Source organism: Scardinius erythrophthalmus, assembly GCF_964197995.2.
Source record: "Scardinius erythrophthalmus genome assembly, chromosome: 1".
NCBI lineage: Eukaryota > Metazoa > Chordata > Actinopteri > Cypriniformes > Leuciscidae > Scardinius > Scardinius erythrophthalmus.
The window spans coordinates 9,772,671-9,787,085 of record NC_138221.1 but is presented as its reverse complement, the minus strand read 5'-3'; the positions used below and the strand labels follow the sequence as shown (position 1 = coordinate 9,787,085).

General features: G+C 38.0%; 1 protein-coding gene across 1 annotated transcript; it reads right to left on the bottom strand.

Annotated features, from left to right (window-relative positions):
- Positions 1-11,344: 11,344 nt before the first annotated feature.
- LOC308696356 (uncharacterized protein) lies at positions 11,345-13,120 on the bottom strand. The gene is made up of 2 exons (XM_081375020.1): positions 11,950-13,120; positions 11,345-11,425 (listed from the first exon to the last, which is right to left on the bottom strand). Exons 1-2 carry the CDS (start codon positions 13,086-13,088, stop codon positions 11,410-11,412), a joined length of 1,155 nt encoding a protein of 384 aa, XP_081231146.1. The 5' UTR covers positions 13,089-13,120; the 3' UTR covers positions 11,345-11,409.
- Between the last annotated feature and the right edge of the window lie 1,295 nt (positions 13,121-14,415).

Sequence of the window (14,415 nt, the reverse complement as noted above, 5' to 3'; positions counted from 1 at the left end):
TGTGAATGGCTTGAAAGTCCTTGATTAGTGCTTGAATTTTACTCTCAAAAGGATGTACGAACCCTGAAATGATTAACGTAAAAAAATGGACTGTTCCTGCCACAATACATACATTGCATCTTAATGTTATCTACATTAATATTAAAATCACTAACAATTAGGACTTTATCTGCACCCAGTACTAACTCCGATAGAAAGTCAGCAAATTCTTTGATAAAGGTGCCCTGGTGCCCTGTATACATTAGCCAGCACAAATCTCAAATGTATTTTTTACACTATATTGTTACATTAAGCACCAACGGTTGCAAGGAAAACATGATGAAGATGAAGATGAGGTATAACGTCTTTAATAATCCACTCAGAAGGTAATACAAACAAGATAGGCAAATGAAACCAGACAAATGAGGACTGAAAAGACTGCCACTTAAATACAAGACATATGAGGGTAAAATGACAAACACCTGTGCAGAACAAATGAATGACCGCAATGACATATGAGTGGTGGGAAAACTAAGACAAAGGTGAACATGTGACTGAGAAAACAAACTAAAAGTCAATAAAAATGAAACTAACTGAACAGAACTGTGACATAATTTCAGTCTATTGGTTTTGGAGACAAAAGTCTCTGGACTTTACAGCTGCAGAACGGAGGTGTTCCTGGTTTAGGGTTTGTGGTGATTCTGAGCATCCTTCGTTTCCTGATAAGGCTGTGGATTTATGCATTGGGGTCACCACAGGGTTTCTTGGCCATATGGTCTTAAGTTTGGGGAACAAAGATAAAGCTTTTCCTGCTGTCCTGGCATCACTGGTATGAGATTAGACACGCACCACAAGGGGAAGGGGGGTGACATCTCCTTTAGCCATCTCAGCACCATGACAGTGTTTTATGACTTACTAATGGTTCACTGGGGGAATCGTTCCGAACTGTGGAATGCGGTGTTGGGTTCATTTAATGAAATGGCCTGTTAATCCTACATGAATTTGAAACTTCTCATAATGACGACTTAACATCTCATAATGATAAAAGTTCTCATAATACTGAGATACTTTCTTATAATTAAAACTCTGTATCTCATAATAATGTAAAAAAAAAATGTGAAGCAGATAGCAAGCAACCACCAAGATGCCCTGTTGCTCATCATGGCTGTTAGGAAACTAACTTACACAGGAAAGACTTCAATGCTCAGCACATTAAGATGAACTACTTACTGTGATCTCAGACTGTGGTTTCTCCACTGCATGGATCTTCATGTGTCGCTTCAGGTGAGTTTTAAAAGAGAAACTCGTCCCGCACTGATCACACGTGTGCGGCTTCTCTCCAGTGTGGATCCTCTCATGTCTTTTATGATCTGTTGGCTGACTGAATCTCTTGTCACAGTGTGAACACTTGTAAGGTTTTTCTCCAGTGTGGTTCTTCTCATGGGTTTTCAGACTTATTGAATGACTAAATCTCTTGTCACAGTGTGAACACTTGAAAGGTTTTTCTCCAGTGTGGATCCTCTCATGTGTTTTCAGATTTGAAGACTGACTGAATCTCTTGTCACAGTGTGAACACATGTAAGGTTTTTCTCCAGTGTGAATTCTCTGGTGCAGTTTTAAACATTGCGCTGAAATAAAAGTCTTCTTACACTCAAAGCACATGTACTCTTTTACACCAGTGTGAGTTTTCTCATGTTTATGTAAATTTGGCAGCAGTGAAAAACTCTTTCCACACACAGAACATGAATGCGGCTTCTCCTTCGTATGAACTGTCAGGTGTTTCTTCAGGTCTGGTGCACTAAGAAATGTTTTGCTGCATTGATCACATGAATACGGCTTTTCTCCAGTGTGGATCCTCATGTGAAGATTCAGATGATGTTTTTGTGTGAAGCTCGTCCCGCACTGATCACATGAGAATGGCTTCTCTCCGTTGTGGATCCTCATGTGAAGATTAAGATGATGTTTTTGTGTGAAGCTCGTCCCGCACTGATCACATGAGAACGGCTTCTCTCCGGTGTGGATCCTCATGTGAAGCTCAATATGACGTTTCCTTGAGAAGCTCTTTTCACATTGATCACATGAGAACAGATTCTCTCCAGTGTGAAATCTCATGTGAATCTTAAGATTTTGTTTGCTTGAGAATCTCTTTTCACACTGATCACATGTGAACGGCTTCTCTCCAGTGTGAACTCTCATGTGACGCTCAAGACTATTTTTACATGTGAAACTCTTCTCACACTGATCACATGTGAACGGCTTCTCTCCTGTATGAACTCTCAAGTGGCGCTCAAGATTTCGTTTGGTTGTTACACTCTTTCCACACTGAGTGCAGGTGAAAGATTTCTTGGCTCTATTTTTCTTTAAAAATGTATTTTTATTCTTTGAGCGACGCAAATGTTCTTCACGCTCCTCGTTCTCTTCCATCAGATCTGAAGTGAAAGAAAAAATCATCAAAATAATACAAAGAGGAAAAAAAAAATGAAGTGAAAGGACATAAAAGTAGACAACTGCTATAATATATTACCATTTTGCTGTTAAAAAATAAAATAAATAAAGTTAAATAAAGTTCCCCTGTGTTCCTGTGTGAGTTTGGCGAACTCAATTCCCGCTCTGCTCTTGTCCCACAGAAACGTCACACTGTGGCCTTAGTTTAATTACAAGAACACAAGCTTTTTGCAGTCCAGTGGAGCAGATTGTATATTATTAAATTATTATTATTTGTTACACATTGAATTTATCTTAACAAAAAACACCACAGAGTGTGACATTTGACCACAATGTCAATGTCTGTAGAAATTTCACAAGCTGGAAGTCTAGACTGATCCTCTCCTTTAAAACTCCCTATATTGTATTGACATATAACCTTTATTTAGCTATTAAACATCTAAATGATTAATTACTAAGATGCACAGATAAAAACAGCGCTCTGTCAGCTGGTTCTTTACAATCTAGACAGACAAAAACATTAATAATTCTGATGACACGCCAGATGAGATGGACTTGGTAATAGTGATAATGTGATACAGAACATTGTTCTGCTTATTTTTCAATGTATGCATATTGCAGTTCACATCCCAGTGTATTCCCGTTGAAAACAAATGCTTACATTTATGCAAAGTTGATAGACTTCCCCGTAATTTATTTTTTATGTTCTTCATTTGAAATATAGTTCATAATGTGCCTATAGTTCATATAAATGCTGTTGTTATAAATAAAATATGCAACTGAGAACATTAAGGTACATTGAAGTAGCAATGTTTTTTATTCAAGTGGTTTAGAATAGAATATAATTAGTTTTAAATGCTTTATTTGTTATGTGTTATTTTAAAAAAGACGCTTTAGTGACCGTGCACTTAATTATTTACTCTTTCTGAATCCTATTTATAATTATAAGGGATGCACCGATACCAGGATACTGAGCTCAATATACTCCTACTCGTAAAATGTTCCGATGCTAACGACCGATACCAGGCCGCGTGTAAACAGTGTTTGTGTCCAGAAAAATAAACTCTGACAACAGAGGGTATAATGGGGATAAAAAAAGAAGGCTGTCTATGAAGTAAATGTATCTTACTAGTGGAATATTAAACTAAATATAGTAACACATTGCTTTGGTGCGCGAGCTGATAAGAGAAAAACACGCAGTGGATTGAGTACGATGTACGTAAAACATGAACTGTTACCTGATTTATGTATAATGGGTTGTGGTTCCCTACATTGTTACAGGACGCGTGAGCAAGTCAAGAAGTTCAATGAATGCAAACATCCACAGCGCGCGCCCCGCAAACCAGTGTCTCAGACAGCGTGCGAATAATGAATTAAATTGTCTTTCACGTCTTGCGCTTGTACGGACAAATTCACACAAGTTTATGTAAAAACGCCCGTCTTGGCGAGTATCCCAGTAAACAAAGTCGGTTATATCTCGAGTGAACGTAGACAGTAGGCCTAGCTATATTCAAATGAGGTCCGTCGTCCGTGCGTTCGGGCTTAAAGGGGCAGAAGTATAATACTTTTTTAATCAAACGTAAAATTGTAAAATTTTACATTAAATTAAATGTTTCTAATCAAACAATGAACAAATAAATTACACGCTGCTCTTGACTAAATATGCTACCCTTTTCAACTTTACACAAATATACATCTATATTAAATGTATACAGTTAAGAATATGCAATTGTTTTGTTTTTTAACCAATCCTCAGCACTGAAACATTTCTGGAGCTGCTCTAAATATGTGCTGTAATATTAAATGAAAGATAAAATATGATAGAGCAATAGAATGAACAGTGTAAGTAACAGAAGCTCATACAATGCATTTTAGCAGGCTTAATTAAGCATGAAAATTACTGAATGCATATATATTTATGTATGTATAAATATTTGATTCACAAAGTAAGCCAACTAATATGATTCTTTTGGTTTATCTCTAATATATTTAAAAATTTGAAATGCAGTGAAAATACAGGCATCGGTTTTCGGTATCGGCGAGTACAAAAATGGGAGTATCAGTATCAGACATGTTTTGGAAAAAGTGGTATCGGTGCATCCCTACTATTTATTATCTGGTTATGTATGCAAGTGAAATTACTGAAATTACAGCATTGAAAACGAGTGTTAACCAGATGTATAGTTCAGTGCAATTGTCAAAAACAGAAATAAAACAATAAATAAGTATTTGTTCTGAATATCAGTTATCAGGGACATAAATAGGCAAATAATCGGCATTGGTAGGGATGCAAGATATATCGGCCACGATATCGTATCGGCCGATATATGTTCATTTTTAATGTTATCGTTATCGGCCCAATAAGAAAATTTGGCCAATATATTAAAGCCGATAAATAATTATTTCCTTCAGATGAGTGATGAGTTTTAAATTGCTTAAAATATGATTGGAATCACTTCCAAAAGGAAAATACAGTTCAGTGCAACATCTGCAGTGCAACTCTATCATATAGGCTACATAAAAGTATGATGAGAACATTATAATTGTGTGTTTGGGTCATGGCTTTTAATGTTGAGACTTTTGTAATCAGGCTCTCAAAATTTATAAACACATTTGGATTCAGATTAATCTGCAAATATAGCGGTAATCGGCTTTCAAATATAAAGAATTATCAGTTATCGGAAAAAAAAATTCATATCGGTGCATTCCTAGGTATTGATCATAAAAAACAGTATTGTCGATCACTAATTATCTGGGCTCTTTTTACAGCATGACTGGAGGACAAGAAAATAATCTCAATCCATTGTCTCCTTTTTTACACAAATGCCACAGTATTGATCACATTCATCTACCCTGTTACCAAAGATATTATAAGAAGACTAATCTCTATATCTATGAATAATTAGGGTTGGGTATTGTTCGGGTTTTTTACGATACCAGTGCCAAATCGATACTTTTTTAAAACGGTACCGGTGCCTGAACCGATACTTAAAAAAGAGCCACAAAACGGTGAATGACATTACATTACGCTTACAATTCTGTGTGCCATTCATTTACTTGATACACAGTATGTTTATTGCAAAAAAAAAAACAAAGAAAAAGAAAAAAAGAAACAACTGTTGTAAACTATGAAAATCAAAAAATGTGACCCAGATATAAATTTAAAATAAAACAGCTAAAATTAAATCTGGTTTGACATAATGTTTACAATAAATATGAACATTTCTCAAACCTCACTTTACTGACCATTCTTTGAAAACCAAAAATAAAACTTTTATACCCATTTCATAGTTGAACTGTTTATCTAAATGTGATGAAGTGCTTGAATGTTTCTAACATGAATGTTCTTCAGCATCATGAATGAATGAAGAATAAACACCAACCTCTTTGTTCTTCAGGATCTTCAGTGTGTTTCATTCTGCAGGGTTCTGGATCACTCGTGTTCTCACTGTCCTCTTTAATAAACTCAGTCTTTGCAGATTTCAGCTCTTCCTGATTCTCTGATGCTCGTCTTCACTTGTAGCTGATGGGAATTTACAGCATTTATTGCTGAATTGCTGTGGGCAGAGCTTCCCTGATGATGTAGATGCTGTGGGAGGAGCTTCCCTGATGACGTAGATGCTGTGGGAGGAGCTTCACTTATGATGTGATTGCTGTGGGAGGGCTTCAATTATGGTAAATATAAGTGGGAGGAGCTGATCTGCCCAAAATAAAATAAAAAATCAGTTACTAAGTCAACGTTAATGCTTTTATACTTACTGATAGCCAGATTTTAAACAATGTAATACAATTATTCCAAATATTATTAAGGTAAGAAAGACAGAAATAAATGTACATAATTGTAATCATCAAATCCTCGCAGTCTGCTGACACAGATGAAATGAGCTTTGTGTCAATTTACAGGAGATCTGAAGACATCAGCATAATAAATGAGGTGAAAACAGGAACTATTGTCATGAAATAAAGAGTGTTTTCAGCAGATCTGTTAATATTGATGAGCCTCAGACTATCAACACTCATTCAACAAGCCATTCAGGATCATCAGCAGATCATCTCACTTTATTCTGAGTGTTTAACCGTTAGAAACAGATTGAGTAAATGATAAATGATATAAAAGCCTGTGAAACTGCTCTATTGAAAGAATTGATAAAGTTTGATTTTATGATTTCTACATTCATTAGAATAATTAGATCATTAAAATGTGCAGAAACTGAAACAGACCATAAAGCTTTTAAAAAATAGAGCATAATATTATTCCAAGTGTAATAGATACAATTATAGATTTAAAATGTCTCATGTGACTCATTATAGGTTCAATGTAAAGGATTTAGCAGTATCGGTTGCAGATTATTTTAATAGTGTAAAATAACTAACACATTTAGAAATAAAGAAATAAAGTGACTGCAACAATTGAGATCAATTCCCCTCACAGATCTCACACTTTGACTCCTTATGAATGCGACCAGTGTGGGAAATGTTTCTCATACAAACAAAGTCTTGATGTTCACATGAGGATCCACACTGGAAAGAAGCCGTTCACATGTGATAAATGTGGGAAAACATTTCTCTGTGCATCAAACCTGAAGTCACACCTGACAGTTTTTCACTGCTGCAAACTTTACATAAACATCAGAAAATTCACACTGGTGTGAGAGAGTACATGTGCTTTGAGTGTGAGAAGACTTTTACTGCTGCAAGCAATTTAAAAGTGCACCAGAGAATTCACACTGGAGAAAAACCTTACAAGTGTTCACACTGTGACAAGAGATTCAGTCAGTCATCATCTCTGAAAATACATGAGAGGATCCACACTGGAGAAAAGCTTCACATGTAATCAGTGTGTAACAAGTTTCTCTTTTAAAAGTCTCCTGAAGCTACACATGAAGGTCCATACAGTGGAGAAACCACTTAGGCTGCGTTTATACTGCAAGTCTTAATGCACAGATCCGATGGTTTGACCATCTTTTTGTTTTTTTGTTAATAGTTTTACTATGCATGCGATAGATCCTCTGATTAAACTGATTTATAATTCATGTCAGGTGGTCATGATTACTTGACAGAATAGATAAGTTAACCACTGTCACAGATGTTTTGCAGTGTGAAGTCTGAACCGAAATAAATAAAGGTAATTTTCATTTGTTATTTTATAGAGATGCACTGATGTCAAGTCATCTTCATTTATATAGTGCTTTTAAGACATTTTAAGACTTTCAGCTTTACAGAGATAAAAGGAAATTAAAGTAACGGAGATTGTTTTGGTTGTACAGCAGCTCTAGAATAAAGGTATTGTCCAGCTAAAGTTAGTTTTTGATTTATTCACTTCTGATCATTAGTTATTAACTGAGGGGCCACTTACACGACACAGTTTCAACTGAAAAACAGAAAACTTAAAATGTGCTCTGGCCTTTCATTTGCACAACAACGGTGTTTGGTGGCTCAATTTACAGATGCCACAATTTATAAAACTGAAATTCTGTCTGTTGAAAATTCAAGATATTTTGATGAATGTGGGTAACCAAACAGTTACTGGTCCCCTGTGACTTCCAAAGTATATATTTTCCCACTATGGAAGTCAATGGGGATCAGCAACTGATGAGAGGCTTCTAGTGCCTGTGCGCTTCGGGAGTATGCGCTCAGAAATGCCCTTGACCCGATTCTTGATCAGAATGCGAATGAAATGTTTAACAGGCAAGGCTTTAAAGCATATACAAATAATGAACTTCTGTGAATTGCAGTGTCCCATGAGTGTAACTCTATGCCTTTGTTAGCATGAATGTATGTCGCATTTAGGGCTGTCACGGTAACTGCAATATAGTGCTACTGACAAGCCAACCGCAGAGAAATGCAAGTTACCGCAGCAAGTTTTTTCTTTTTTCATAAGGCTATATAGCCTTCTTTTTTTGAACTTCGTGTATATAAAGATAAATATTTGAAAGATAAGTATTGCATGTTAAATAAGTTAATAATGATAACAACACTGTACAGAGGCTTCATGGATTTGCACTTAAGCCTAAACAGACAGTGAATGAGAGAGATCTGCTGTATAAAGGCCACTAGGGCACCATACAGACTTTATCAAAGAATTTGGTGATTTTTTTATCGTAGTTAGTACTGGCTGCAGATAAAGTCCTAACTGTTGGTGATTTTAATACACATGTAGATAACAAAAAAAAAATGCATTGGGATTGGCATTTAGAGACAATATGAACTCTATTAGAGTTAAACAACACGTGCCAGGACCAACTCATTGTCATAATCATACTTTAGATCTGTCACATGGAATCAATGTTGATGCCGTTGAAATTCTGCAGCAGAGCGATGACATCTCAGATTATTATCTAGTCTCGTGTATACTCTTTTTAGCCAAGGTTGCGAAGCCGACTCCGTGTTACAAATATGTCAGACCTATCACTTCCGCCACTAAAGATTGCTTTATTAATAATATTCCTGATCAATTTGATCTCCTCAGCATCCCAGATAGCTTTGAAGAACTCTATATTGCAACAGAAACTTTGACTCTCTTTTCCAGCACTTTAGACACAGTTACTCCTTTGCGCTATAATAAGATTAAAGGGACACTCCACCCATTTGCATTAAGCTTTGCATTGTTTGAAACCCAGTCATACTATTGAATGGTCGTGCAACACTCTCTCATTTTCCCCTGAGATGGGAGAAATCCGTTATTTACCTCGTACACTTCCTCCTACAATGACGCAAAAATCGTCATTTTGCATCATTGTAGGAGGAAGTGTAAGAGGGGGGGATTTCCGTTGAGACTACAACACTCGTTCCTCATCTTTCCCAGGGGGCGGGACCCGCTCATGCTACAGGCCTATTACAGATCAGTGGGTGGGACTTTACTCTCTGAAACTGAAAGCAATATCCTCCATCTTGTTTGAAGCTAAGCTAACAGGCGCTGTGGAGACAGATGTAAAGTTATGACAATAACGGAGGAGAGTGCTCAATATGATATAGAGGAAGAGGATTTCGGAAGTCTGATGCTTGAATCAGGTGTTTGTGGCTACCTTTACAAGCCGCATTATAGCGAAGAGCAGCCGAGGCAGAAGACCTGCCTGCCGTGGACGAGGAGCCCGGACTGGCTCGAGTTAGGGCGGACTGGTGGCGCCGGTGATCTCACTATGCAACTACGAACACAGAGATAGAGTCCGTCTGCGGCAAATAATTTCAATGATGACAATTTTTCCTGGACGAAATCTCTGAATCAGACGAGGACACGGACGTTTGTGTTGAGAACTATCCTAGTTTCGCACCGCATATGTTGACTGAACATCCAGGTACCATGCAATAATTCACCTTTTCGAAAGAAATACAAACGAGGAGTAATGCACTAGTGAGTTCGCCAACTAACTAGACATTTTGTGTGAAATGAATTTCAAGCTCTGGTGGTAGCTAGCCTTGTAGACGGAAGAGTGATTTCTCTTATAGGCAGATATGCGCTTTCTGGATTAGTGGGAGTGGCTTGCGGAGCTGTGCAATGTGGTGCATTGTGGGAGTTGTTGTCTTTCATACAAATGCGTCTTGAAGTTATTTTTTGTCTTTTCTCGGTCACGAAGTTCAAATGGGTGGAATGCCCCTTTAAAGAAAATAGTCCAACGCCGTGGTACAACGAGCACACTCGGGCCCTAAACAGGGCAGCCAGAAATATGGAGCACAAATGGAAGAAAACGAGAAAAAAAGAAAACGACGTTTTCCGAGTTTCATGGAGAGAGCACGATTGCGTACAGAAAAGCCTTAAAAACTGCTAGATCTGCTTATTTTTCGACTCTCTTAGAAGAAAATGTAAGGCTAGAAGCTTACGCTGCCATTTTGAACCTATAATCGGATCAAAAGGCAGTTGAAAGATGACGTGTATAATTCAAATATTAATCTGACTCCAATATTACTAATCTGACTCCATTAAAGTTGTTGGTATTCTTTAACCTTTTATTCTTTAAAGGTAAATGTCTTTCTTAGAACTGATAGGAAAATGTAGGATTTGACCTGAATGTTTAGGTAAAGTTATAATCACTTTAGCTTTCAACATCATCAGTGAAAAAAGGAAAAATTCTCGAAGTCTTTAAAGCAGGCAAAGTTATTTATTAAGTTACATGTGTAAATATACAGACAGTAAATTGGAACAACATACTGTAAAGAAAACTTAAGTTGTAACAAATAGCGTACTGTTGTACAGAAGAGGCCGTAAAAGCCTTTCTCATAGTATGAGGTTACGCACCGGTGTGTGGGAGTGGCGGGGCTACAGCCTTTCTCACAGATACACAGTTATCTTTCCTTCTTATACCCTGAACAAAGCGTTAAACTTGAGTGGAATACCAACACCGAACCTTACCGACAGGAAAGATGAGGCAAATGGGTGGAGATCCAGAGGGGGAGAAGAACATTAACATATTCTCCTCAATGCATGTGTAAGCAAAAATAACTACAATACTATTGATAATTTTTAATTAAAGTATATTACAAACTTTTAATTTAGACCCTAAAGAATCATATTAGCTTGTACAAAAATGGCATTATATGACCCCTTTAAAAGGGCAAAAATGGATATGGTTTCTAGAATCTCTAGTACTGTTTTTTGAAATATAAATAAATTGTCAGGATTCAGAGAAGGGAGCACCCAGGTGCCGAATGAACGGGGAGTGATATGTTCTCCCCGTTCAACTGGAGAACAGGTGGGTCGAGGGCACAGCTGGAGAACAGATGGGTCGAGGTCACAACTGGAGAATAAGTGGGTCAAGGGCACAACTGGAGAACCGGTGGGTCGAGGTCACAACTGGAGAATAAGTGGGTCAAGGGCACAACTGGAGAACCGGTGGGTCGAGGGCACAGCTGGAGAACAGGTGGGTCAAGGGCACACAACTGGAGAACCGGTGGGTCAGGGATCAGACAAACCCAGGCTCTTTGGGAACAGTGGAAACTTGACAGCAACTCAAGGAACCAGAGGCTTGGCATAGGTGGGATGAAACAACACTAGGCACTAGAGTGGCTTGCCAGGACAGAAAAAAACAAAAATTAAAAAAGACTGCAACCTTGCAGAGAAATTGAATGCAGACAACGTACAAAACAAACCAGCAAAGACATGAGGGAAAGAGGCTAAATATAAAGGGACCAGAGCACATGAGGATCAGGTGAGCACAATTAGTGTTGTTGTGTGAGTGCTTGTTTAGCCTGGCTGGACATGTGGCAGATGAGAGAAGAAATTGATATTGAATGTGAAAAGGAGGAATTGGTTCTTCCATAACACTGCACTGTGAATTTCCCACACCAGGAGTAATTTATATAGTTTTAGATTAGTTATTAACATTTTCTGTTAAAAAAAAAATTATATGTTCTATGCAAAATGTTCTACTAAAGAAAAGATAGTAAATAAATATTTGTGTGTGCTGTAAAGTGGTTAGAAAAAATGGAATCGGAATCGGCTAAAATCAGTATCGGCAGGTCAAACTCAATGAGAAATCGGAAATCGGAATCGGCCAAGAAAATTGTAATCGGTGGATCTCTACTACTTACCATGATTTAAGTCTGTGTTTAAGTGGTTTATCCACTGAATGGATCTTCATGTGTCGCTTCAGGTGAGTTTTAATAGAGAAACTCTTTCCGCACTGATCACACGTGTGCGGCTTCTCTCTGCTGTGGATCCTCTCATGTGTTTTCAGATTTGATGACCGATTGAATCTCTTGTCACAGAGTGAACATTTGTAAGGTTTTTCTCCAGTGTGGATCCTCTCATGTGTTTTCAGATATGATGAGTGAGAGAATCTCTTGTCACAGTGTGAACACTTGTAATGTTTTTCTCCAGTGTGAATTCCTTCATGTCTTTTCAGAGATGATGGCTGACTGAATCTCTTGTCACAGTGTGAACACTTGTAAGGTTTTTCTCCAGTGTGAATTCTCTCGTGCAGTTTTAAACAGTTTGCTGTAATAAAAGTCTTCTCACACTCAAAGCACATGTACTCTTTCACACCAGTATGCATTTTTTCATGTCCACGTAAATATTGCAGCGATGAAAAACTCTTTCCACACACAGAACATGAATGTGGCTTCTCCTTCGAATGAACTCTCAGGTGTGACTTCAGGGCTGATGCACAGAGAAATGTTTTGCAACATTGATGACATGTGAACGGCTTCTCTCCGGTGTGGATCCTCATGTGTATCTTCAGTTCACTTTTAATAGAGAAACTCTTTCCGCACTGATCACATGAGAACGGCTTCTCTCCAGTGTGGATCCTCATGTGTATCTTCAGTTCACTTTTACTGGAGAAACTCTTTCCACACTGATCACACGTGTGTGGCTTCTCTCCAGTGTGGATCCTCTCATGTCTTTTCTGATGTGATGAGAGACTGAATCTCTTGTCACAGTGTGAACATGTGTAAGGTTTTTCTCCAGTGTGGATCCTCATGTGTTGCTTCAGTTCGCTTTTAAAAGAGTAACTCGTTCCGCACTGATCACATGTGAGCGGTTTCTCTCCAGTATGGATCCTCTCATGGGTTTTAAGATTTCCAGACTGATTGAATCTCTTGTCACAGTGTGAACACTTGTAAGGTTTTTCTCCAGTGTGAATTCTCTGGTGCAGTTTTAAACAATTTGCTGTAATAAAAGTCTTCTCGCACTCAAAGCACATGTAGCACTCTCTCACACCAGTATGCATTTTCTCATGTCCACGTAAATATTGCAGCGATGAAAAACTCTTTCCACACACCGAACATGAATGCGGCTTCTCCTTCGTATGAACTCTCAGGTGATTCTTCAGGGTTGATGCAAAAAGAAATGTTTTGCCACATTGATCACATGTGAACGGCTTCTCTCCAGTGTGGATCCTCATGTGAACATTAAGGGATGAAGATTGACAGAAACTCTTTCCGCACTGATCACATGAGAAAGGCTTCTCTCCTGTGTGAACTCTCATGTGACACACAAGATTTAGTTTGGTTGTGTAACTCTTTCCACACTGAGTGCAGGTGAAATATTTCTTGGCTCTTCTTTTCTTTAAAAATGTCTGTTTAGTCTTTGAGCGACTCAAAGGTTTTCCTCCAGGTCTGACATGATGTTCCTCATCCACCTCACTCAGTTCTTCACTCTCCTCGCTCTCTTCCATCATGTCTGGCATGAAAGAAACAATTATTACATTTAATTATTACATTAGGACATCAAAATATTTCTCTTTAAAGTTATAAAGTGAATGGACATGAAAGTGAGCCCTGGAGCCGGTTTCACAAAGATAGACTTTGACTATGGCTTAGATATAGTAGATAGTCAGACTTCAGATAGACATCTAAATCAGACCGTTGCACAAAGCACTTAAGACTCCGACTATCTTAAGTAGGACTACACTGCAATGCATTCTGGGTAAAGTAAGACACTTTTCAAAACAAAAAACATGGCGGATCGAGTAAGCGCATTCAACCGCTCAGTGCAGTTTACTCCAGCGGAAAATATGTGTTTGTTGGAGGAGTATAACAGTTACAAGGACATTTTACTTGGGAAATTCAGCGGAAAATGTAGTAACAAGAAAAAATGTTTAATTTGGAAAAAGATTGCTATGACAGTTAACAGCGTTAATCCGATCGTTGAGCGGAGCGTTAAAGACGTACAGAAAAGATACAAAAACATGGTACAAGATGCCAAAAAAGAAATATTTAAGAGGAAATACCCAAAAACGGGAGGAGGACCCCAAGAGAAACTTAAAGACACCACTGAAATGGTGATGAACATTTATGGTGGACAGTCGCCTATGTTCTGGGGGATAAGCGGAGGACAGGAAAGTGGAGTGTGTGGCGTCAACATTGACGTTACCGGCGGAGTTCCCTCAGAGACTGACAGCAGCACCCTGCCTTGTCAAGAGGAAACAAACAGTCAAGAGGAGAATTCAGGTAACAGCGGGTGATTGTTTTAAAGAAAAAAGTTTTAAAAGGTTAAAGTTTTGCTTCATTGTCGTCGAAGTTGATGCTAATAAAGTTAAGTTGATGTGTGCTAAT

Excerpts from the sequence above, each read along its gene's own strand:
- LOC308696356 (XM_081375020.1), bottom strand. The coding sequence starts at position 13,088 with ATGCATACTGGTGTGAGAGAGTGCTACATGTGCTTTGAGTGCGAGAAG.